Source organism: Pristiophorus japonicus, chromosome 17 (assembly GCF_044704955.1).
Source record: "Pristiophorus japonicus isolate sPriJap1 chromosome 17, sPriJap1.hap1, whole genome shotgun sequence".
NCBI classification, from domain to species: domain Eukaryota; kingdom Metazoa; phylum Chordata; class Chondrichthyes; family Pristiophoridae; genus Pristiophorus; species Pristiophorus japonicus.
Genome location: NC_091993.1, coordinates 38,694,764 through 38,721,382, shown reverse-complemented (window position 1 = coordinate 38,721,382; position 26,619 = coordinate 38,694,764). Strand labels below are relative to the sequence as shown.

The 26,619-nt window shown below is 46.0% G+C and overlaps 1 protein-coding gene across 3 annotated transcripts in view; it reads right to left on the bottom strand.

The window, feature by feature from the left end:
* The window catches only part of efl1 (elongation factor like GTPase 1), a 372,345-nt gene that overhangs the window by 320,414 nt on the left and 25,312 nt on the right, over positions 1–26,619 (bottom strand). For all 3 annotated transcript variants that reach the window (XM_070858673.1, XM_070858675.1, XM_070858674.1), the window contains exons 4-7: positions 22,524–22,608; positions 17,682–17,815; positions 15,104–15,241; positions 3,983–4,197 (exon numbers count right to left, since the gene is read on the bottom strand). In XM_070858673.1, coding sequence (XP_070714774.1) covers positions 3,983–4,197; positions 15,104–15,241; positions 17,682–17,815; positions 22,524–22,608 — 572 coding nt within the window. The remainder of the gene's footprint in view (positions 1–3,982; positions 4,198–15,103; positions 15,242–17,681; positions 17,816–22,523; positions 22,609–26,619) is intronic.

Below are 26,619 nucleotides of genomic sequence, written 5' to 3'. Positions count from 1 at the left end.
TCCAGATAGCTGCACAGCTGATGCTCAAGAATTGTTCATATCCATTATATCATGCAGATCAATGTTTAAATTTACATATGCAATTCACCAAGTTCAAGTTCAAGTTTTGAATTTCAACATGGCCCAATTATTTCCAGGCTCACTGTATAAATATAGTTTAATCAGTCTATTTAATCCTTCCCTGCCCAGCACCATTCTGGTTATAAAGCCCTGCACTTCAGACTAACAGCAAATGTTCTATACTCACGGACAGTAAAGTCAATATATTGTACCACAGGATCTTGGCGATTGAATAAAAAAGGAGGGAAGGAAAGTCACATTTATAAAGTGCCTCATCACATCCTCCGCTACCCCAAAGCACCTGACAATTGAACACATTTATTTTTGGAAGCGTTGTCACTGTTATTGAGTGAAAGCATAAATCATTCCTGCAAAAGTGCTTGAAAAGTAAAAAAGCAGGACTAAAATCACAAATAAACATGCAAAGTCCAAACAGTAAAGGGGAACTTTTTCAGGTGCATTGACAATGGGAGAGAAAGAACCGAGATGCATTTCCAAAGCAAGGACTTCTAAACAACAGGTTTCAAGTGATGGCCGCTGGAACTCCCTGGTCCCAAACTCTTATGGCACCGTATCCCAGTGGCTCCCGTCTCCCCTCCTCATTACGTCGCACCAAGTCCCGCTCACCCATCACCCCTGTGCTCGCTGACCGACATTGGCTCCTGATTGAGCAATGTCTCGATTTTAAAATTTCCATCCTTGTTTTCAAATCTCTCTATGGCCTCGTCTCTCCCTATCTCTGTAACCTCCTCCAACCCTGCAACCGCACCCCCGCCCCCCCCCCCCCCCACCGCGCGACTGAGATATCTGTGTCCCTCCAACTCTGGCCTCTTAAACAGTCCTGATTTTAATTGCCCAACCATTGGCGGCCGTGCCTACATCTGCCAAGGCCCTAAGCTCTGGAATTCCCTCCCTAAACCTCTCCATTCTTTCCTCCTTTATGACGCTCCTTAAAACCTACCTCTTTGACCAAGTTTTGGTCATCTGCCCTAATCCCTCATTATGTGGCTCAGTGTAAAACTTTGTCTGATAACACTCCTGTAAAGCGCCTTGGGACATTTACTATGTTAAAGACCCGATATAAATACAAGTTGTTGCTGATTTAGCTGAAGGAATAACCAGAAATGGTGAACATTTTTGTTGAAAACAATGTATGGGCTAATATCGTTGATTTACTAAACACATGCACATATATACTCTTAAAATAGGGCAGAGATATGAGCCTAATGTTTTAAGAACATAAGAATATAAGAAATAGGAGCAGGAGTCGGTCATACAGCCCCTCGAGCCTGCTCCGCCATTCAATAAGATCATGGCTGATCTGATCATGGACTCAGCTCCACTTTCCCGTCCGCTCCCCATAACTCCTTATCGTTTAAGAAACTGTCTATTTCTGACTTAAATTTATTTAATGACCCAGCTTCCACAGCTCTCTGAGGCAGCGAATTCAACAGATTTACAACCCTCAGAGAAGAAATTTCTCCTCATCTAGTTTTAAATGGGCGGCCACTTATTCTAAGATCATGTCCTCTAATTCTACTCTCCCCTATCAGTGGAAACATCCTCTCTGCATCCACCTTGTCAAGCCCCCTCATAATCTTATACGTTTCAATAAGATCACCTCTCATTCTTCTGAATTCCAATGAGTAGAGGCCCAACCTATTCAACCTTTCCTCATAAGTCAACCCCCTCATCTCTGGAATCAACCTAGTGAACCTTCTCTGAACTGCCTCCAAAGCAAGTATATCCTTTCGTAAATATGGAAACCAAAATTGCACACAGTATTCCAGGTGTGGCCTCACCAATACCTTATATAGCTGTAGCAAGACTTCCCTGCTTTTATACTCCATCCCCTGTGTGTGTATTTTCAAAGATAATGTAATGATGCAAAAAACTTTACTTCGCTAAGAGGATGGTCAGTTTTTGGAATGGCTTACCAAGGGATTGTTGGGTACTCCAGGGACTTGAGCTCAAAAAATCTAAGCTGACAGTCCAGTGCAGTGCTGAGGGAGTGCTGCACTGTCAGAGGTGCTGTCTTTCAGATGAGACGTTAAATTGAGGTCCCGTCTGCTCTCTCAAGTGGACGTAAAAGATCCCATGGCACTATTTCAAAGAGGATCAAGGGAGTTATCCCCAGTGACCTGGCCAATATTTATGGGACTGACTATTTGTACTGCACTTTTTCTGGCCTTCTGCGCATGCATCCTCTCGAGTCTCCACCCCCAATGCCTCCCGCCCGAAACCAGAGGTGGGCCCTGAACCGGAAGTGGGGTCCTACAATCAGTCCGACCACATTGTTGCTCCACAGGTTGTTCGACCAAGCCTGCTGCTCCTCCGCGAGCCTGCTGCTCCTCTTCCTCCTCCCGACTGGACCTCCCACTGAGCTGCAAGCCACCGAGCCTACGACCAGTGGGGGAGGGCAGCGGCGGGGAAAGAGAGCCTGGGGTGGGGGGGTGGGGGAAGAGGGAGAGAGAGCTTGGGGCGAGGGGCAAAGAGAGAGTGTGCTTGCCGGGGGCGGGGGGGGCGGGTTAGAAAGGGCGCTTGGGGGCGAAGAGAGTGCACTGCGGGGGGGGGGGGGGGGGGGGGGAGAAGGAGAGTGCTGGGGGGGGGAAAGAGAGAGAGCTTTGGTGGGGGGGAGGGGGGAGAAAGAGAGCAAGCTTTGGGGGGGCGGGGGAGAAAGAGAGCCTGGGAGGGGGAAAGAGAGAGAGCTAGGGGTGGCAGGTGGGGGAAGGAAGAGTGTGAATGCTTGGGGAGGGGGGGGGGCGGGGGAAGAGAGAGAGAGACACAGTTTTGGGGGGGTGTTGGCGGGGGGAGAGACCGAGAGCTTTGGCGGGGTGGGAGAGAGCTGGGGGGGGGGGGCTGAGGAAGAGAGAAAGAGCGTGAGAGTTTGGGGGAGGCAGGGGGAAGAGGAAGAGAGAGAAAGAGTGCCTTGGGCGGTGGGGGGGGGGGGGGGGGGAACACGGGGGTGGGCGTAAATCGGGAGGGGAGAGAGGTTCTTCCAATTCCCCTTTACACCCACATCCGATTTCTCGGGAAGTTCGGTGTGTGTATTACAAGGGACATCTTTGGAGTAGATGAAATCCAGAAGTCATGACACTGTCATGATTCACTTCATACCCAATAAATCTGTTAACAATCTGCACACAATGCCCCAGCTATGGCGGGGAAAGGGGGGGCACTTGTCCTTGGGTAAAAGACTTCAGCTGGGGGCGAGGGTTGTACTCCGCTAGTGTAAGGGACTTCGGCTGGAACCTGGTGGCTTTTGAAGCAATCTATCCTCTGTGGCTTCTGAAGTCAAAGTGAATCGAGTTACAATTTGTAAAATCAGTCAGAACTTGGACTGGGTGGTTCCAATTACAAACTTCAGGGTGTGGCTTATACTCCAAGGCGACCAATCGACAATAGCTCAAGTTATATTGGAGAGCCAATTACAGACAAGGCGGCCATTTTGGCAGTACAAATAGACGCATCCGATATTTATCTCCCAATCAACATAACAAAAAAACAGATTTATGTTGTCATTATCACATTGCTGTTTGTGGGAGCTTGCTTGTGTGCAAAGTGACTGTCGCGTTTCCCACATTACAACAGTGATTACACTCCAAAGGTACTTAATTTGCTGTAAAGCACTGAGACGTCTGGTGGTCATGAAATGCGCTATTTAAATACAAGTCTTTCTTTTTTACATGCAGCTTGGATCTCTTCAATATCAAAACTAGACAAGCAACTTGAAGAAAAATATATACTGTCGTCTATTTCATCAGTTTGGACAGCAGAAAGGTGAACTAGGTGGACATTCACACCGTTTCTCTACCAGAGTTATGGCGGGAGACTAGTGGTAGTCCTGCAGAATTTCACACCCCGGTTTTTTCAGTCGAGAGTTTGTGTGTTTCTGGAAAAACATTTTAAAAGACCTCCATACCTGAAGCCCCAGCCATCGATGGCACTTCCAAAAACCACATTTCCCTGGTCTGGGGCAAAGTAAAGATGCGAATCATCTGTTTCTTCCAGGCCAGAACTCCAGTCATAAATGTGTCCACTGCTCTTGGAGTCTGAACTAGGCTTTGCTGGGATTTCCGTCCCCGCTCGCTCTTCCAATACTTTTGAAGTAAACAGACTTCCAGTCACAGCGTTTACCTAAAATGTTCAAATGTTATTGTACACTTAAAGAAATCCACTCCATCAAATTTAGCATTTTCTCACTCTCGGCAATAAATATTACGACAACAAAAAGGACCGTCCATATTAAAGTAAAAGATGTTTAACAATAGTTCAAACACAACTGTTATTATTCTTAAGTTTCAGATACTGGCCAATAATAGTTAGCGCAGGATCATGAATTTACATGTTCGAATTTCCTCCTCATCGCTTCCGTTCCCAGTTCCCAGGCGCTGTGAGGAAATGGGGATGGACACTTCGACTCCCCCTCTGACCTGTAACATGACCATGACAACATTTTCATGTGTGCTTTTTCCTAAGCCAAACAAGATAGGCTTTAATCCTATGGTATGGAAGATGCGTAAATGAAAAGTCTGTCTACAAAGTGACTGGGCAATCGAGCATTGATTCAGCTACAAAGGCGGAGATTTTCCTTACCACGGCGGGTCCGGGGCGGGTAATGTGGGTGGCGGGTCCCAACCCTGCTGCTGGCTCCATGCCACACTGGTAAATGAGTTTACGTTGATAGGTCTTGTTAAGTCTGCCCAGCACATTTTCTGGTCCAATTAGAGGAAGCGAGGTCATTCATGATGCGTCAACAGCCTGTTACCTTAAAGGGACCATGGCCAACTTCCTTTTAACAGTTGTGCTGTCAGTGTTCTACAGCACTGAGGTGCTGCAAACAGTGACAATCACAGCACAGAGGGGCAGGGCTGCACCCAGACTCTCCCATGACTCCCTCCATATGCTTATGGAGGGAGTCAGAGCATGCAGGGTGATCCTCTTCCCTTCCAATGGGCGGAAGAGACCTCCCCAGGAGACCAACGCAGCCTGGTTGCAGATTGCAGAGGAGGTCACAAGCAGCTATGTCGTCAGGAGGACTTGGGAGTGGCACAAACCTTTCAATGATCTCAGTGGATCACGGAATGTTAGTACAATGCCATACTCACCTTTACCGTGCTGTGCCTCTCATCACATCCCCATCACTCTGACTTCCCTGCCCTACTCCTGTACATCCTTACTCATCCCTCTCTCTCTATATATTATCACATCTCCATCTCACTAGCCACCCTTCACACTCACCTTCATCCTCGTGCAATCATACCAACTAACAACACACAAGGGTAGCCACTTGAGTATTTTATCCAATGTTCATGTGAAGTTTCCATTAATGCGCTGTCAAACATTCAGATCTTTATTTTCAACACTTTCCATTCTGGGACAGATTTGTGAGCACCTTTGGAAGTGGCTTAGTGAGTTGCAGTGAATGATGAGACATAACGATATTCCCCCCCGCCCCCTCCCAAAGCAATGGTTGTGAGTGCAAAAAGAAATGGCTTGGACATTGGTGCTTTATGGTTTTGGTGTGGGGTGGTGCAAACCTGTTGCATCACATGGCAGCCAGGGTGTACAGCGTCAAGTGAAGTAAATATGTCCATGGTGAGGCCATTCCTGGCCTCCTGGGCAGCAACATGGTCGGGTGCTGCTGCCCTCTGCCCTGTGCAGCATCAGGTGATTGCGGAGAAGGTTGGTGTTGTTGTTGGTGCTGATCATGGTCGGATTCTGAGGATCAAGGTGAGACAGTGTAAAGGGGACTCAGGTTGATGGAATAGATGGTAGGTGAAGTAGAGATGACAGAAGCACTCTGTCAATGGTGAGAGTGTTCTTAAAATGAGGTATGAGTGAATGGAGAGTGGAAAGTCTGCAGAATCTGTGCTGGAAATGGACTGAGAAACAGCTTGTGGCTGTGGAAAGTGATGATCTGTCAGGTTGGGAGCTTTTAATGCACATTTGAAGCGGTCAAGTATTCAGCTGGAGCAATGACCACTGAACTCCCGCCTCAGGTTGACAGCCGTGGTCCCCATGGTCATGAAGTTAAAGTGAAAAGGTAAGTTAAAAAAAGTCTGTTAACAATCTGTCCACTAGATGGCGGCCCACCACTGATCCCGCCCACATCCAAAAAGAGTAATAGTAAACATTTTCTGTAGTATCAATTACCAAAATTCTCGACTATCCGATGTATAGAATTGTACTGACGTTTTAAATACAGAAATAAAAATGGTTCTTTCATTCTCATAACTTTTCCCTTGCTCCATGCTGAACGTTAGTTTTCTCGATCAGGCCAACATCCCCAACATCGAAGTACTGACCAGACTCGACCAGCTCCGTTGGGCGGGCCACATTGTTCGCATGCCTGACACAAGACTTCCAAAACAAGTGCTCTACTCAGAACTTCTACACGGCAAGCGAGCCCCAGGTGGGCAGAGGAAAGGTTTCAAGGACACCCTCAAAGCCTCCTTGATAAAATGCAACATTCCCCACCGACACCTGGGAGTCCCTGGCCAAAGACCGCCCTAAGTGGAGGAAGAGCATCCGGGAAGGCGCTGAGCACCTCAAGTCTCGTCGCCAAGAGCATGCAGAAAGCAAACGCAGGCAGCGGAAGGAGCGTGCGGCAAACCAGACTCCCCACCCACCCTTTCCTCAATGACTGCCTGTCCCACCTGTGACAGAGACTGTAATTCCCGTATTGGACTGTTCAGTCACCCGAGAGCTCACTTTTAGAGTGGAAGCAAGTCTTCCTCGATTTTGAGGGACTGCCTATGATGATGATGACGATTTCTGACTAAATTAGCTTGGGCTTTCAACAGTGGATTTAGAAGGTTATGTCACTCATCCTCCCCCAAACACCCACTAAATCCAGCACATTCAAAGTACCAATCTGTTGAGTATCCTCATAATAAATAAATACAAGGGGGGAAAAAATCTATCCTTTCCAACCTATTTCAACTTTTTGCTGCATTCCTTTAATAAAATTAGCAGTCTTTCCTTTAAGTTCTGCTCCACTTTAAACCACGAGTTAGCCCATTTATGCTGCAAATCAAAAGAAGCTGTTCCAAACCGTTATTAACTCCACTTGGGAATTTGCATGACATTGCTCATGGATGGCAGCCAGGAGCCAAATGCAGTACTGAAGACAGGACTGAATAGACAGGGAGAATGGAAGCTGAGACCAGGAGGCAGGGCTGGGGAGAAAATGGAATGAGGTCATCGAGTTAGACTCAATGGTGAGGGTGGAACCAGAACGGGAGCACTCAAGATGGGGCTGAATTAGAGTGAGCAAACAATATGGCTGCTCAAATAAATCAGACAAAACCACTGAAGTGATTTGACTGGCTTTGTGAATAATGATGGTTTGTGTTGGTAACTTTAGAAAAAAAAAACTAGTTTTACTGGCTTACACAAGTTGCTGTTTTCTGATTGGTAGTTCTACATTTGGGTGGATCAATATGATTAACTTAACAAACAGTGATGTCTGACCCAATCAGGAACAAGTGCAATGGTTAATTTTCCCATGCACTAAGGGCACCTGTTAGATGACAGACAGACAGACAGGACAGGGTTCAAATTGTACAACAGATGTGAACACATAATTGAGGCTGATACTTCACTGAGGGAGTGTTGCATTGTTAGAAGTGCTGTCCTTTAGATGTGACATCAAACCAACTCTGCCTACTGAAGTGGACATAAATGTTTCCATGGCATTAATCAAACAAGAGCAGGGAGTTCTCCTAGTGTCCTGGCCAACACTATTAACAACAGATTATCCAGTCATTCATTAATTTTCTGTTTGTGGGATGTTGTGGAAACTGGCAGCCACATTTGCCCAGATAACAACAATGTCTGCATTCCAAAAATTAATCCATTAGTTGTGAAGCACTTTGAGACATTCTGAGGATGTGAAAGGGGTTAATCAAATGCAAGTTCTGTCTTTTTTCTTTAGATAGACAGATAGTTGACTGGCCATTGGTAACCACAAATCTGGCACAAATAGAAGTGTAACAAACCACTTCACATTTATTCCCACATTTATTAGAATTTATGATCTAAGTGCAAAATGCCCTCTACGTTATCCAATTTGTAATTCTCAGACAAAATGGAGCCAATCTATGGTCAAATTACACTCAGTACACAGCACAGCAATACATTTTAGCAATTTAAGCCCTTTTGAGTAAATGTACAGGTTGGTAAAGCCAAATCATTGAATTAATGATTAAATAGAGTCTGAAATAAAGATTTGCTTTTGTTTTTTACATAGATTAGAAATGCCTTCCTTGGCAAAGAAGTTAGCTTTGTTCCAGGATTCAACAGTATTGTGCTGTTGAATGCAACACGTTGCTGGGTGATGAATCAGTTCCATAACCCCACAGGACATCAATACCAAATAATCAGCAAATTCATACTGGGTTGCATAAAAGTTCATATCCTGGAAGGGTCAAAGGTGGCCAGGCAAACTGCACAAGCCTAATGTTGTTGTCATCTGTAAGCCACCTGTTGAAATATTTTTCTTATATGTTTCTTTTATCACTTAGAACGAGCAGAGAAATAAATATATTATTCAGCAGGTGGCTTTAGTTTACAATACTGTGTTTAATCTAATTAGTGCGTGCTGTGGAACCACTTGCCCCATATTGCTCCTTAGACAGTTGATGTTAAGAGCGGCAATTACTTGAATTTTATGAAAGGATCTTTGATTGATAATGAAAAAAGTTTAAGTAAAACCAATTCACAGGCACGCTCATCTACAGTTTCCATTTATGCCTTTTCTCGGCAGTGAGAAAAAATATTTAAGTCTTGGGGCTGGATTTTCGAGGGGTTTGCGACTGGGTTTTCTCCACGTTTTGACACTCCACGGCGAAAACCTGGTCACAAAGCCCCGGCAGGAACTTCAGCTCCCTGTTTGTGGCGGCGATGTGACGTACCGCCGGGGAGATCTGCGGCGGACGTGTAATGACGCGGATTGCGTTACCGACCGAGTTTCGGCACTCTCCCAACCCGTACGCCGCGCCCAGAACAGCGACAGGTAAAACCTGTTGGTGCAGCCCTGCCAGCAGCGGTACGTTAGAAAACCTGCCACAAAGGTAAGTTAAATTGTTTTTTTGAATGTTGTTTTCTCTCTCCCAAGGCCTCTCTCGCAGCGCAAACAACCCCGCACTAAAGTTGGCGAAACTCGCATTTTACGCCGCAAATAATTGTGCAACGCCTCCCTTTGCGAGGACCCCAAAGCCCGAAAGTTTGGCCTAAAATCGGTAATGCAGCGAAAACGGTAATTTTCACATATCGCTTTCGTTTTCGCCCCAAACCCGAAAATCCAGCCCTTGCTTCCTTTGTTGCACTCCCCTTTCTTTCTCAACCTTTTACTCCATGTTTTTGCTTTTTTTAAAAAAAGTTGATCAGCGCATTCCCCTTTATTTTGCTGTACTTTTCACATTGTCTTACTTTGAGCTTCAATTTTTTAGTTTTCATTTTATTTTTCCTTTTATTTCTCAATCATTCCTCACCCTATCCCTTGGCTTTCTCAGTTCCAACCCTTTAACCTGCAGGTCTTGATTCAATCCACCAATACTACCAAGTGACAGCTGCTGTTTCCATTATTATTTCATTGAGGTTTTGTGTCTGGCCCTTGGCTGTAAAATAGAAAAGTATGCAAATTGTCTCTAAAATGCTCTCATTCGCATAAATTCACAAGACCACAAGATAATTGCAGCTAAGGTAGATCATTCAGCCCATATTAATTCATCCCTCCAAAAGCACCCTGAACCCTCACCACTGACCCCACCCCAATGCAGTATACAATTGTTTCTCAAATGATTCCAAGGTTTTTGTCTCTACAGCTCTTCCTGGGAGTCTATTTCATGTGTTAATCGTTCTTTGTGTGAAGAAATGTTTTACTATGTTAAAGGCACTATATAAATAAAAGTTGTTGTTGTTGAAATTCCTGACATCAGTGGTAAATTTTCCTTTTATTAGTTTGAACCTGTGCCCCCTTGTCCTACACTTGCAATTGAATTAAAATTACATTCCAGATTTATCCTCTCCATTTCTTTAAGAATTGTGTATACATTGCATGTGTCTTGGCCAACATGTATCCCTTAAGATAAGAAATAGGTGCAGGTGTAGGTCATTTGGTCCCTCGAGCCTGCTCCGCCATTCAGTGAGATCATGGCTGATCATCGACCTCAACTCCACTTGCTTGCATTATCCCCATATCCCTTGATTCCCTTAATATCCAAAAATTTAGCGATCTCTTTCTTGAATACATTCAACGACTGAGCATCCACAGCCCTCCTCAACCAACGTCACCAAAAACAGATTAACTCATCTTTCATCTCAGTACTGTTTGTGGGAGCATGCACTACACAATTTGGCTGTCGCATTTGTCTACAAAACCACAATGAGTATACTTCAAAAGTAATTTGTTGGCCGTGAAGTGCTTTGGCATGTGCTAAGGAAGTGATAAAGACCACCTTTCCAGTGGAAAAGTCCAAGTTACTCCAGATTTCCTCATCACTCAGATCTTTGACATCCTCCTTGTGGCTGTTTGCTGCACTTTTATGCCACTTGAATGTCTCAATGACTAGAATTGGTCACAGTACTCAAAGCGCACTAGCCAAAACAGTGGAATACTAGAATAAAGTCTACATGACTTTCTTTATGTTCTACTGTTATTTCTGTGTTGTTTCACATGCTATTGGTCTTGTCGATTGCTGCTCTGCATTGGTTGGGCATGTTGAGTGTTGAGTCTACTAAGATTCCGAGGTCTCTCTTTTGCCTTATGTCTGCCCGAGGGTCTATGAAATTCTTCAGACGCTTACTAGGGATGAGTAGCCAAGGTGGATTCCCATGTTCTTTACCTTCTCCTCGGTGGGCTCCAACAATAGCTGAAGAGCCCCACCCTCTCCGGAGATAGAGAGGGGGGCCCAAACCTAACCACCCACTCAGAGGCAGGAACACTACCACTCAGTCAGTGGTCACTCCATCCGAAGACGAGCACCTCATTGGATATCATCCGAGTCTTTAGAGATTATATTCTAGTCTCTGCTCACTGTGTCTGTCTGGAGTGAGGCTTGACCCCTTCACCTCTGACTCAGAGGCAGGATTGTTACCATAAAGCTAAAGACTCACTCTTCTTTTGCCTTCATCTTTGACTATTACAATCCATTCACAGGCTATGTGCATCACTTATTATTTTTCTTCCAACATGCACCATTTTACAATTGGCTGGATTAAATTTCATCTGCCATGGTTGTGGCCATTTATTTTATGGAACTCACTCTAATTTCTGATCTGCCTCCTTATTTCACGTTCGCTCCTAGTTTGGTGTCATTTCCAAATTTGATCGCTTTTCATTGAGTTGCTAAATCAAAGTCATTTATATAAATTAGAAATAGGCATGGTCCCAACACCAAGACCTGGGCACCCCATTCAGTACATCTCCCCCCACCCAAGATAATTCCTTTAACGAGTACTCATTATTTTCTAGCCTACAGACACATTTTCTATCCATTCCCAGAGTTTACCCTGAATCCCTAAGCCTTTGTTTAAATAATAGCCTTTTGTGTGGGACTTTTATCAGATGCCTTTTGGAAGCCCAGATGCACCACATCAAAGGACTTTCCACAATCCACTTGGGTTCTCTCTTCCTTGGGGAGGTTGGTTCGGCTGGATCTTCCCTTTCTGAATACACGCTGACAATAACATCTTGCATTTATATAGCGCCTTTTACATATTAACACGTCCTGAGGTGTTTAACAGGAACGTTGTCAAATAAACCTCGACACAAAATTAGGTTATTCATCATAGGCAGTCCCTCGGAATCGAGGAAGACTTGCTTCCACTCTTAAAATGAGTCCTTAGGTGGCTGAACAGTCCAATAAGAGAACCACAGTCCCTGTCACAGGTAGTCATTGAGGGAAAGGGTGGGTGAGATAGGTTTACAGCAAGCTCTTTTCTCTGCCTGCACTTGATTTCTGCATGCTCTCGGCGATGAGACTCGAGGTGCTCAGTGCCCTCCCAAATGCACTTCCTCCACTTAGGGCAGTCTTTGGCCAAAGACTCCCAGGTGTCAGTGGGGATGTTGCACTTTATCACGGAGGCTTTGAGGGTGTCCCTGTAACGTTTCCTCTGCCCACCTTTGGCTCGTTTGCCGTGAAGGAGTTCCGAGTAGAGCACTTGCTTTGGGAGTCTCGTGTCTGGCATGTGAACGATGTGGCCTGCCCAATGGAGCTGATCAAGTGTGGTCAGTGCTTCAATGCTGGGGGTGTTGGCCTGGTCAAGGACACTAATGTTGATGAAGATACTCCTCAGCTTTACTCGTGATAATCAATTGTGTTATTTTACATGTATTGGAAGCAAGACTAATGGGTCTGTAGTGACCGGTGTCTGTTTTGTCTCCCTTTTTTTAATATAGGCACCACATTAGTCTGTTACCAATGTATTGGTACTTCCTCAGCATCCACAGATTCCCTCACATTTGTCACTGCCCCACACATCTCCTCCTTAGTCTGTTTCAGCACTCTGGGATAAGTACCATCTATCCCGGGGATTTACTTGTCCAGGACTATCATTTTACATAGAATTTACAGCACAGAAACAGGTCATTCGGCCTAACTGGTTTATGTCGGTGTTTACGCTCCACATGAGCCTCCTCCCATCCTACTTCATCTAACCCTATCAACAGATCCGTCTATTCCTTTCCCCCTCATGTAGTTATCTAGCTTCCCCTTATAGTTCACTTATACTGAAGTCATTGATTTTATACTTGGATTATCTCTGTTGGAGAGGGGAAACCAATCAATCAGAAATTATCTTTGCAGTCTGAATTTGACTACTTCTTACAAAATAAATCATACTCACAAAAAGCAACCAATTAATAATCACAAAATAAATGAATCAATGCCGCAAAATATTTTGTTGTTGTTCCTTCTTCCCTTAATCCTCTACACTAAACATTTTAGGCACCTTTCCTCCACAGCATACAACTTCCACAGTTCTGAGTTTCATCCTGTTCTTCTTTCCTTCAGCTAGTTCCTGATCCCATCATGAAACCAGCTGGTCAGAGCTTCTGCCAACAGGCCTGCCTCTCTCAAAAGCCTCCGGTCGTTTTTTGGGGGGCCCAACACATGCAACCGACCTCTGCCAATACACAGTATTAGGCCCAACGTGATGAGCTCTTGACCCAGTCATAAGAACGTAAAAACATAAGAAATAGGAGCAGGAGTAGGCCATACGGCCCCTTGAGCCTGCTCTGCCATTTAATACAATCATGGCTGATCCGATCATGGACTCAGGTCCACTTCCTTGCCCGCTCCCCATAACCCCTTATTCCCTTATCGGTTAAGAAACTGTCTATCTCTGACTTAAATTTATTCAATGACCCAGTCTCCACAGTTCTCTGAGGCAGCGAATTCCACAGATTTACAACCCTCTGAAATTCCTCCTCATCTCAGTTTTGAATGTGCAGCCCCTTATTCTAAGATTATGCCCCCTGGTTCTAGGTTCCCCTATCAGTGGAAATATCCTCTCTGCATCCACCTTGTCAAGCCCCCTCATAATCTTATACGTTTCGATAAGATCACCTCTCATTCTTCTGAACTCCAATGAATAGAGGCCCGTCCTACTCAATCTTTCCTCATAAATCAATCCCCTCATCTCCGGAATCAACCTAGTGAACCTTCTCTGAACTGCCTCCAAAGCAAGTATATTCTTTCTTAAATATGGAAATCAAAACTGTACACAGTATTCCAGGTGTGGCCTCACCAATACCCTGTATAACTGTAGCAAGACTTCCCTGCTTTTATACTCCATCCATTTTGCAATAAAGGCTAAGATTCCATTGGCCTTCCTGATCACTTGCTGTACCTGCATACTAACCTTTTGTGTTTCATACACAAGTACCCCCAGGTCCCACTGTACTGCAGCACTTTGCAATCTTTCTCCATTTAAATAATAACTTGCTCCTCGATTTTCTCTGCCAAAGTGCTTAACCTTACACTTTCCAACATTATACTCCATCTGCCAAATATTTTCCCACTCACCTAGCCTGTCTATGCCCTTTTGCAGGTTTTTTGTGTCCTCCTCACACATTGTGTTTCCTCCCATCTCTGAGTAGCAAGACCAGGGGCAAGGCTCCCACTCTGCCCGGCCTAGGTCCCACTTTGGGTCTACTGCATGTTGTTATGTTTGTTATACTCCAGGCTGGAACCTGGACTGGTCCCAAGCCTGGCCATTTCAGACTTTGCATTGTTCTTTACTGCTAGAACCTGGTCAATGCTCTTATGCCAGACCTGGGCCTGAAACCTTGATTTGACCCCCACAGATCCTGTTACCCCTCCCCATCCCCAGAAGTGCTCCTAGCTCCATGACCGCTTCAGTGCTCCGAATCCCCACTCCTCACAGTGCTCATGTCCCCACCACTGACACACTGTCCCCAAGTGCTCAGAGATTCCTCCCCCGCCCCCACCGTGATCTCTATTCCTGACCCCTTTCAATGCCTCAAGACAAAAAGCCCCTGTATTCCCCAAGTAACCCCAGGCCCGAGCTCCGAAACCCAATGCCTCCACACTCTAGTGCTCCCAAACCCAAGACCTCTTTCACATGCCTCAATACTACAGTTCCTCAAGCCTGTGCCCTTGGTCCTCAAATTCCCCTCCACCCTTGAGTGCTCTCAACCGTGCCTTAAGTTGCAAGATATTTTAAATTATTATGGGCAATAGGAATACACAGGGAGGCCTGAAGTCTTTTCGGGTATCACTAAAATAATGAAAAGGCTTCATTGATATAATAAGTAAAATTTTCTCAAAAGCCAAGAGCTTTTACCTTCAACTTTAATCACAGCAAATATCTTATTCTAAGCATATTTTGGGGGCCAATTCTTTTGAAATTTTCTTTAAAGTACACAACAAATTACTTATTTGCATCCCAGTACAGTAAGAGTATATAGAAAACTATAAAGAGGATGTAACAACAAAGGGAATCATTGCTAGTAATGGAAATACAAATGGTGGAAAAATACATTTTCAGCAGATCATCATCAGCTTTTTCTTACCTGCTCTAGAATCTTCTGTAAGTGAATATAAGCTTCAAGTGGAGTCAGCTTTAGCTCAATTATCAGTCGGTCTATTTTGTTAATGACTAAAACTGGGCGAATGTTTTCCAACCAGGTCTGGCGTAACACTGCCTGTGTCTGAAAATGAAACAGCAACAGTTCGCCAAATTTCTATTTGGAAAGAATTAATGCAACATTCACAGTACAGAAAATTAAATTGTTGCTACTTCAGTATTAAAATCATGGTGATGTATTCTTGCAACTCTATCTCGAAAAAAAAATGTTGGGTTAATTCTGCCAATGAAAATTAAGAACTCATTCGGGCAAATATACTTTCACACTACTGTATTGGATAAAAGGACCGAGCCACATTTCTTCCATCAAACGTATCCCCTTCTCTCATGAGTTGACTGAAATCTGAAATTTTAAGTCATCACATTGGGCCCAAGTTTCCACAAGAAAAAAAACGGGCGCCCCTCCGAGCTGGGCGCCCGTTTTTCGCGCCTAAAAAAATCCTCGGTATTCTCCACCTACTTACAGGTCCTGTGGCCCTCGGCGCAGCCAGCACGAGCTGTGGGGGGTGCGGAGCCAGGTCCCGGCGCTGAAAACAGTGCCGGGACCTCTGTGTGGGAGGGGCCCGAAGCACGCAGCCCCTAGCCCTGGCCCAATGGCCTCACTGGGGCTGCGTAAATGAGGCTCCTCCCACGGCCAGCTCCTGCTCCCCCCCCCCCCGACCCGACACCCGCTCTCCCCCCCCCCCGACCCGACATCCGCTCCCCCCCCGCCCCGACCCCCGCTTCCCCCGCCCCGACCCGAGACCCGCTCCCCCCCGCCCCCCGACCAGACACCCGCGCGCACCCCCCGTCCCGACCAGACACCCGCTCCCCCCCCCGACCAGACACGCGCTTCCCCCCCCCACCCCGCCGACCAGACACCCGCTTCCCCCACCCCCCGACCAGACACCCGACACCCGCTCCGAGACCTGCTCCCCCGACCCGAGACCTGCTCCCCCCCACCCCCGACCCGAGACCCGACACCCGCTTCCCCCCCCCCGACCCGACCCGAGACCCGCTCTCCCCCCCCCCCGACCCGAGACCCGCTGCCCCCCCCCCCAACCCGACCAGACACCCGCTCCCCCCGCCGCCCCGACCCGACACCCGTCCCCCCCCCGACCCGGCCCGAGACCCGCTCCCCCCCCACCGACTGACCCGACCCGCGCTCCTGTTCCCCGACCCGACCCCCCCCCCCCCTCGCTCCCTCGCTTCCCTCCCTCGCTCCCTCCTCTCTCTCCCCCCCTCTCTCCCTCCTTCCCCCCTTCTCCCCCCCTCCCTCCCTCCTTCCTTCCCCCCTTCCCCCCTCCCACCTTCCTTCCCCCCATCCCCCCCTACTTCCCCCCCTTCCTCCCTCCTTCCCCCCCTTCCTCCCTCCTTCCCCCCCTCCCTCCCTCCTTCCCCCCCTCCCTCCCTCTTTTCCCCCCCCTTCTCCTTCCCCCCCTCCCTCCCTCCTTCCCCCCCTCCCTCCCTCCTTCCCCCCCTCCCTCCCTCCTTCCCCCCCTCCCTCCCTCCTTCCCCCCCTCCCTCCCTCCTTCCCCCCCTCCCTCCCTCCTTCCCCCCCCTCCCTCCCTCCTTCCCCCCCCCTCCCTCGTTCCCCCCCTCCCTCCCTCGTTCCCCCCCTCCCTCCCTCGTTCCCCCCCCTCCCTCCCTCGTTCCCCCTCCCTCCCTCCCTCCTTCCCCCCTCCCTCCCTCCCTCCTTCCCCCCTCCCTCCCTCTCTCCCCCTCCCTCCCGCTCAGCGGCACGAACGGCTGCAGAATTCTCCCTGGCTGAAGCACTTTCACACAGGTAGGAAGATGGTTTATTTAATCTTTTCTTGGCATATAAATGTTTATTCAGGTTGGATTTATTTGTATAATATTTGTAGAAGTATAAATAAGGATTTATTGTCGAATTTAATGAGTTCCCTTCCCCCCCCCCCCCCCCACCTCGTTCTGGACGCCTAATTTGTAACCTGCGCCTGATTTTTTAATGTGTAGAACAGGTTTTTTCAGTTCTACAAAAATCTTCACTGGCTCCATTCTACTTTAGTTTGGAGAACATTTTCACTGTGGAAACTTTCAAATCAGGCGTCAGTGGCCGGACACGCCCCCTTTTGAAGAAAAAAATCTGTTCTAAACTAGAACTGTTCTACCTGACTCGAACTGCAGAAAAAAAAATGTGGAGAATTGCGATTTCTAAAATAGTCCGTTCTCCATCAGTTGCTCCTAAAAATCAGGCGCGAATCATGTGGAAACTTGGGCCCATAAATTTTAGGGCCTCATAACTTTCTGAAAGGATGTCATGCTTTTAAGGACATGAATTATGGACTGAGAAAAAGTCAATGAGAATGAAAGAGATACTGGAGGCATCAAGTAAATTCTAAAACATTTTTTTCTTTTCGAATCAATTTTGGTTAGTGAATGTAACTTTTCAAACCCTTTTAAATACTAAGGCTTCATGTACTCAAAAATGTTTGAATATATACATATTCTACTCTATGTTCCAAGCTGCCAATGGTTAAGGTTTACATGTTCCTTTAGTTTACCTGAGGGCAAACACCTTCAACAACATCAACCACTACAACAGCGCCGTCACACACGCGCACGGCAGTAGACACTTCAGAGGAAAAATCCACATGGCCAGGAGAATCTATCATATTGATGAGGTATTCTTGATTATCTGTGAAACCAGCAACATCATGTTATCAAAATGTGAACAAATATCAACATTGATGGCCATTTTTACTAATCCAATCCAGGGTACGATTGTCCAGTAATCTAAGCTTCCACAAATTTGTGATTTTTAAGCTTAAGTCTGGATTCCAACCATCCATTACATGAGCAGAACCACTTTTGCAATCAATTGTTCTCAGCAAATCAAACTGTTTTCAGAGGAGTTCTTCATCAGTCTCAACCACCTCAGGTTATCATACTTGTGGGTGAATAGGTGAACACACCTGAAGATTTTATTTTTAGCAAGTTTTCCCAGGATAATACCCCATAAGAACAGAATAATTAGGAACAGGAATAGGCCATTCGGCCCCTCGAGCCTGCTCTGCCATTCAATGAGATCATGGCTGATCTTGAACCTCAACTCCACTTTCCCGCCCGATCCCCATATCCTTTGATTCCAAAAATCTATCTATCTCAGCCTTAAATATACTCAGCAACTCAGCATTCACAGCCCTCAAGGCTTAATCTAAAATAAAAAGAAGTCGAGGTTTATAGTTATGAGGAAAGACTTTAGATGATGGCACTATTTCAACTGGAGCAGAGAAGATTAAGGAGAGATTTAATACAGGTTTTTTTTTTAAATTATGAAGAGTTTTGATAGAATAATAGGGAAAAACTCTTTCATCTGGTTTGGGAGTCAGTGACGAGGATTCAGCAATTGAAAATTGAGAGAGATTAGCAGAAATTTATTTCTGCAGAAGAACATAACATAAGAAATAGGAGCAGGAGTAGGCCATTTGGCCCCTTGAACCTGCTCCACCATTCATTATGATCTTGGCTGATTTTACCTTGGCCGCAACTCCACTTCTCTGCCCGTTCCCCATAACCCTTGACTCCCTTATCATTCAAAAATCTGTCTATCTCCACCTTAAATATATTCAATGACCTAGCCTCCACAGCTCTCTGGGGTAGAGAATTCCAAAGATTTACAACCCTGAGAAGAAATTCCTCATTTCTGTTTTTAATGGGCGACCCCTTATTCTGAAACTATGCCCCCTAGTTTGAGATTTCCCCATGAAGGGAAACATCTTCTCTGCATTTACCCTGTCATGTCTCCTCAGAATCTTATATGTTTTAATAAGAGCACCTCTCATTCTTCTAAACTCCAATGAGTATAGGTCCAACCTGCTCAACCTTTCTTTATAAGACAACTCCTTCATCTCAGGAATCAACCGAGTGAACCTTCTCTGAACTAACTCCAATGCAAGTACATACCTTCCATAAATACGGAGATCAAAACTGTACACAGTATTCCAGGTGTGGTCTCACCAACGCCCTGTACAGTTGTAGCAGGACTTCCCTACTTTTATACTCCATCCCAATGTGTAATAAAGACCAATATTTCATTGGCTTCCTAATTACTTGCTGTACCCGCATGCTAACTTTTTGTGTTTCATGTACAAGGACCTCCAGCTCCCTCTGTACTGCACCATTTTGTAATCTCTCCCCATTTAAATAATAATTTACTTTTTTATTTTTCCTAGCCAAGTGGACAACCTCACATTATTCCATATTATACTCCATCTGCCAAATTTTTGCCCGCTCACTTAGCCTGTCTATATCCCTTTGCAGATTCTTTGCATCCTCCTCACAACTTGCTTTCCCATCTATCCTTGGGCTCAATTTTCCCCAGTGATTTGCGCCGTTTTTTTTGGTGCGGCTGGGTTTTTTCGGCCTCGGTTAAAAAATACAAGTTTCCCCAATCAATGTGCGCCAGCGTAACTCAGTTAATTAAGATTTTTTTTTAGGTTTGTTTTTTGTGTCATGGGGGCATAACCTGCCACCCACGCCAATTCTGGCAAGTTAAGCAAGTTTGGCCAGCTCCGATTTACTCCAATTTTTCTTAGGACAGCGTATGTGGCCGCTGTGGAAAAACCTTCTGGTCAGTTAAGAAAATCGACGCAGGTAAATAAATCAGCGCAGCAGATGCCCGGACAGCAGCAGCAGAGAGGTGAGAGAGAATGGGAGAGAGGGGGGGGAAGCCTTTCGGGTAAAGTTAGGTGCGGGGACCGGGACCGGGAGGCCATTTGGCCAGGGATAGGTGCGGGAACGGGGAGGGGTGAGGCCATGAGGCCAGGGATAGTTATGGGGATCGGCATTGGGAGGCCATTCGACCAGTGATAAGTGTGGGGATCAGGACCGGGAGGCCCTTCAGTCAGGGATAGGAGCGGGGACCGGGAATGGGGGCGGCCATTCGGTCTGGGATAGGAGCGGGGACGGGACCGGCATCGGGGCCGGGAGGGGGGGGGGGGATAGACTTTTGTCATTACACTTTAATCATTTAATGGAGGTAAGTTGCTGCAATGTTTAATGTGCGTGGTAAGTTGCTGTAATGTGCTTGTGCAGGTTGTGTGAGCTGGCTGTATGGTTCACTTTCCAGCCTCAGCCCAGATTGTGTCCCGGGTTACCGTGGCAACCTGATCTTTTTGCCACAGATCTTGGGCTCCACCCCCAAAACTAAACGACAGGCTAGGCGGCGCCAAGATGAAGAATTCAAACGGGGAAACTTGGAGGATTTTCTTTTGCCGTACTTGGGCCCAAAAAAAACGGGCATAACTTTGGGGAAAATTAAGCCCTTTGTATCATCAGCAAATTTGGCTATATTGCACTCGGTCCCTTCATCCAAGTAATTAATACAGATTGTAAATAGTTGAGGCCCCAGCAATGATCCCGGTTTCCACCCCACTAGTTACAGTTTGGCAACCTGAAAATGACCCATTAATCCGGATTCTCTATTTTCTGTTAGTTAGTCAATCCTCTATCCATGCTAATATATTACCCACAACCCCATGAGTTCTTATCTTGTGCAGTAACCTTTTATGTGGCACCTAAATGCCTTCTGGAAATCCAAATACACGACATCTACTGGTTCCCCTTTATCCACCCTGCTCGTTCCATTCTCAAAGAACTCCAGCAAATTTGCCAAACGTGATTTCCCTTCCATAAAACCATGCTGACTCTTCTTGACTGTATTATGATTTTCTACATGTCCTGCTATTACTTCCTTAATAATGGACTCCACCATTTTCCCAATGACAGATGTTTGGCTAGCTGTTCTATAGTTTCCTGCGGCCACTTCTTTTAAGACCCTAGGATGCAGGCCATCAGGTCCAGGGAACTTGTCTACCTATAGTCCCATTAGTTTGCCTAGTACCTTTTCTCTAGTGATAGTGATTGTTTTAAGATCCCCCCTCCCAATAGCCCCTTGATTATCAATTACTGGGATGCTTTTAGTGTCTTCTACCGTGAAAACCAATACAAAATATTTGTTCCAAGTCTCTGCCATTTCTCTGTTCCCATTATTAATTCCCCAGTCTCATCCTCTAAGGGACCAATATTTACGACTCTCTTCCTTTGTATATACCTGTACAAGCTCTTATTGTCTGTTTTTATATTTCTTGCTAATTTACTCTCAATCTACTTTCTATTATTTTTTTTAGTCGTCCTTTGCTGGTTTCTAAAAATTTCCCAATCCTCTGGCCTTCCACTATTCTTCGCAACATTGTATGCCTTTGTTTTCAATTTGATACCATCCTTTACTTCCTTAGTTAGCCACAGATGGTTCATCCTTCTCTTAGTCTTTCTTTCTCACTGGAATATATCTTTGCTGAGAGATGAAATATCTCCTTAAATGTTTGCTACTGCTTATCTACCGTCTTACCCTTTAATCTATTTTCCCAGTCAACTTTAGCCAACTCTGCCTTCATACCTTTGAAATTGCCTTTATTTAAGTTCAAGACACTAGTTTGAGATCTAGCTTTCTCATCCTCAAAGCTGAATTTGAAATTCTATCATGCTATGATCATTCTTCCCAAAATGATCTTTTACTATGAGATTCTTACTTATTCCAGTCTCATTACACATTACCAGATCTAAAATAGCCTGCTCCGTGATTGGTTCCACAACGTATTGTTCTAAGAAACCATCCCGAATACACTCTATGAACTCTTCCTCAAGGCTACCTTTGCCAATTTGATTTATCCAATCAATAAGAAGATTAAAATCGCCCATGATTTTTGCCGTAACTTTCTTACAAGCCTCCATTATTTCTTAATTTATACTCTGTCCTACAGTGTAGCCACAGTTAGGAGACCTATAGACAACTCCCATCAGTGACTTCTTTCTCTTATTATTTCTTATCGCCACCCAAACAGATTCTACATCTTGGTCGTCTGCGCCAATATCATTTCTCATTACTGCACTGATCTCATCCTTTATTAACAGACCTACCCCACCTCCTTTTCCTTTCTGCCTATCCTTGCGAAATGTCAAATACCCCTGAATATTCAGTTCCCAGCCTTGGTCACCTTGCAATCACATCTCTGTAATGGCTATCAGATCATACCCATTTACTTCTACTTGTGCCGTCAACTCATCTATCTTGTTACGAATGCTGCGTGCATTCAGATAAAGAGCTTTTAATGTTGTCTTTTTACCAGAAGATTTTTGGATCATGGAAGGAACAGGGATTGTTTGAGGCAGAGACCATTGCATCTCATTAAGAAAACATGGATAAATATTTGAAGCAGAGGAAGATACAGGGCTATGAGAAGTGTTTTGAATTACTTGAGCAAAGAGCAAGGTCAGGCACAATGGGCCAAATGGTCTCCTGCGCTGTACGATTCAATGGTGTGCAAGTCTTTGAGATTACTTACTTGTACTGAAGTGCAACGATATGGAACTGGATTTCATTGTGATTCCTCGGATCTGCTCATCTTCTCGGCTGTCCATGTACCGTAACTGCAAAGAGTAAATGCAGGAAAAACACACACTTAGTATTTTCAATGCATTTTATACTACAGATGAGCAATTTAAACTGCTGGTATATTCTTTCCACAGGGTATCAGCAATTGTTACGAATCAGTTGCATTAATTAACAACGCTTGTGGCCAAGACTATTTATTTGGATCTTTTGAGAGTGTCCATCAGTCTCCAGGTATTATATCTTGAATAAACGGCAACGAATCACAACTGAACCACCTTACAGAAAAGCATATAAAAGAGGAAAAAATATATAATTTCCTACTGTTTTTCTGTGACCTGAAGATAAGTTAAGAGTTTGTTGAGATATTGAGAGGGAGGGGGAAGCAGCTGCAAATTCAGAGAAACTTCCAAGAATAATTATCCTCTAATTGACCTCAGGACACATTTATACCAGTTCCCCATGGGGAATAACTCAGCAGTGGTCTTACAACAGGCTAGGTTAGGGGCTAAACTTTACAGCTGTGGTCCAAACCCCAAAAGCTGTGAGAAATGCATGACATCAACTATTAGATTAAAATAAGAATCACAATGATGCAAAACATATTTTAAAAACTGCAGACCCCTTCACAAAATAAAATCCAGCTATTATTGAACTAAAATACTTGGCACGGTATGATTCACAATAAATTATTGCAATGCATATTTTTTTTTAAATGAGAAATCCCTATATATTTTGCTAACTCTGTTAGACCCAACAGCTACACACCAACTGTAGCTTAAGGGGTGATTGGCCAACAACGTCCCCCGGTGTGTGCCAATACTATTTTGAACTGGCTGCTAGGACGTGCTCAGATACAGCTCAGGGATGGGTCTCTTTTCAATTTTTCTCTCTCCCTTGTAGGAACGCGCTCAGCACCTCCCATGGAAAATGGCAGCAACTTTGATCTCAATGCTGCAATGAAGTTCTGCATGTGCTGTTGCTCTAATCGGCTGTATCACAGCTTAAGTTTTTTTTTTAAATAATACTACAAATCAAGGCAGTTAACTGGTACGATGAACCAACTGGTAATATGGGGTTACTGCAGCTGAAGGGTTAGTCAGTTTTCTAATAGCATGCAAGGGTACCTTTATACTAAAAGGTCTGCCAGTGTGACATGGTTTCTACTTCACAACGAACTTGACTCTGGAGTGGACCGAGACTCCTCTAGACAATCTCACTCCACTTCACTCCTGTGTCAGGTCAGGCCCCGACTCCAGGTTTAGCTGCGTTAACAATATAACTGCAGCAATATAAAACTTGAGCGCAAAATCTGAGCTGCAGTGCAGTACTGAGGAAGTGCTTTATAGAATCAGTGTTTCCCTGTCGGACGCACTATCTTTCGCATGAGACATTAAAGCAAGGCCCCGCCTGCCCTCTCACTTGAGCACAAAAGATTGCTTGGCACTATTCGAGAACGAGTAGGGAGTTCTTCCCGGTGTCCTGGCCAATATTTATCCCTCAACCAACATCATTAAAACAGATTATCTGGTCATTATCACATTGCTGTTTGTGGGAGCTTTCTGTGTGCAAATTGGCCACTGTGAGTCCTACATTACATACAAAAGTGATTACACTTCAAAAAGTACTTCATTGGCTGTAAAGTGCTTTGTGACATGAAAGGAGCTATATAAATGCCAGCCTTTCTTTTATTGGTGTAAATGTGCCCTTAAGATACTGCATTGCTATCTTCTGCTTGGTTGGGCATGAGGATAAAATGATCTGATCACAGACTAGTGCAGTTTCTAATGGTAGTCCTGGTAAAAATTAGTTTTTTGTTTTACAATGTGTTGTATATAGCTAAATCAAACAAACTTTTTAAAACAGAGATAATGTGATGTCACCATTGGGCAGATTTTTCGAATCCATGCTTGCTGCCAACGTGTAAATAAAAATCACAGGTGCATTATCTCGTCGCAGGTTAGAACTCTGAAAACCTGCCCTGGTATCGCGAGTGAACTAGCATTCATGGACATCACTAACGCAGCAAAGAATTAGCATGAATCTACACAACAATATAGTGGCTCCAGAACTTCTGCACAGTAAAGCAGAAATATCAACAAAAAATTTTTTTTAATTCTATTAACAACGAAATAATTGTTCAAAAGAATCTCACCCATGTACATAATGGGGTCAAGTTTCGGCCTAAGTTGCTCCTATTTTTTTGAAGCATCTAGTTTAGAATGGAGTATCTTAGAAATTGCAATTCTCGGCATTTAGTTTGCTCCAGTTCTAGTCAGTTAGAACAATTTCATTTTAGAACAGATTTTTTTTTTCAAAAGGGAGCGTGTCCAGCCACTTACGCCTGTTTTGCAAGTTTAGGCAGTAAAAACTTACTCCAAACTAACTTAGAATGGAGTAAGTGTAGATTTTTATACGCTCAGAAAAACCTTGCTGACAATTAGAAATCAGGCGTAGGGAACGAGAGATGGGGGCAGGTGGGGGGGGGGGGGGGGAGAGGTTTACAAACATTAAACACTTCACTTTTACAAATAAAGAGACATAATCAATAATAAATGATAAATAAATCAATAAGTAAATGAATAAATCAATCCAAAAAAATTTTATAAAAATCACTCAATAAATGAAAAATTATTTCTACTCACCGACTGCAGCACCGGGGTGAAGGGGGGGGGGGGAAGAGAGGAAGGGGGGGGAAGAGAAGAGGATGGGGGGGTAGAGAAGAGGATGGGGGGGTAGAGAAGAGGATGGGGGGGTAGAGAAGAGGATGGGGGGGTAGAGAAGAGGATGGGGGGGTAGAGAAGAGGATGGGGGGGTAGAGAAGAGGATGGGGGGGTAGAGAAGAGGATGGGGGGGTAGAGAAGAGGATGGGGGGGTAGAGAAGAGGATGGGGGGTGAGAAGAGGATGGGGGGGTGAGAAGAGGATGGGGGGGTGAGAAGAGGATGGGGGGTGAGAAGAGGATGGGGGGTGAGAAGAGGATGGGGGGGTGAGAAGAGGATGGGGGGGTGAGAAGAGGATGGGGGGGTGAGAAGAGGATGGGGGGGTGAGAAGAGGATGGGGGGGTGAGAAGAGGATGGGGGGGTGAGAAGAGGATGGGGGGTGAGAAGAGGATGGGGGGGTGAGAAGAGGATGGGGGGGTGAGAAGAGGATGGGGGGGTGAGAAGAGGATGGGGGGGTGAGAAGAGGATGGGGGGGTGAGAAGAGGATGGGGGGAGAGAAGGATGGGGGGGTGAGAAGAGGATGGGGGGGTGAGAAGAGGAGTGGGGGGTGAGAAGAGGATGGGGGGTGAGAAGAGGATGGGGGGGTGAGAAGAGGATGGGGGGGTGAGAAGAGGATGGGGGGGTGAGAAGAGGATGGGGGGGTGAGAAGAGGACGGGGGGGTGAGAAGAGGACGGGGGGGTGAGAAGAGGACGGGGGGGTGAGAAGAGGGACGGGGGGTGAGAAGAGGACGGGGGGTGAGAGAAGGACGGGGGGTGAGAAGAGGACGGGGGGGTGAGAAGAGGACGGGGGGGTAGAGAGGACGGGGGGTGAGAAGAGGACGGGGGGGTGAGAAGAGGACGGGGGGGTGAGAAGAGGACGGGGGGGTGAGAAGAGGACGGGGGGGTGAGAAGAGGACGGGGGGGTGAGAAGAGGACGGGGGGGAGAGAGGACGGGGGGGGTGAGAAGAGGACGGGGGGGTGAGAAGAGGACGGGGGGGTGAGAAGAGGACGGGGGGGTGAGAAGAGGACGGGGGGTGAGAAGAGGACGGGGGGGTGAGAAGAGGACGGGGGGGTGAGAAGAGGACGGGGGGGTGAGAAGAGGACGGGGGGGTGAGAAGAGGACGGGGGGGTGAGAAGAGGACGGGGGGGTGAGAAGAGGACGGGGGGGTGAGAAGAGGACGGGGGGGTGAGAAGAGGACGGGGGGTGAGAAGAGGACGGGGGGTGAGAAGAGGACGGGGGGGTGAGAAGAGGACGGGGGGGTGAGAAGAGGACGGGGGGGTGAGAAGAGGACCCGGGGGGTGAGAAGAGGACGGGGGGGTGAGAAGAGGACGGGGGGGTGAGAAGAGGA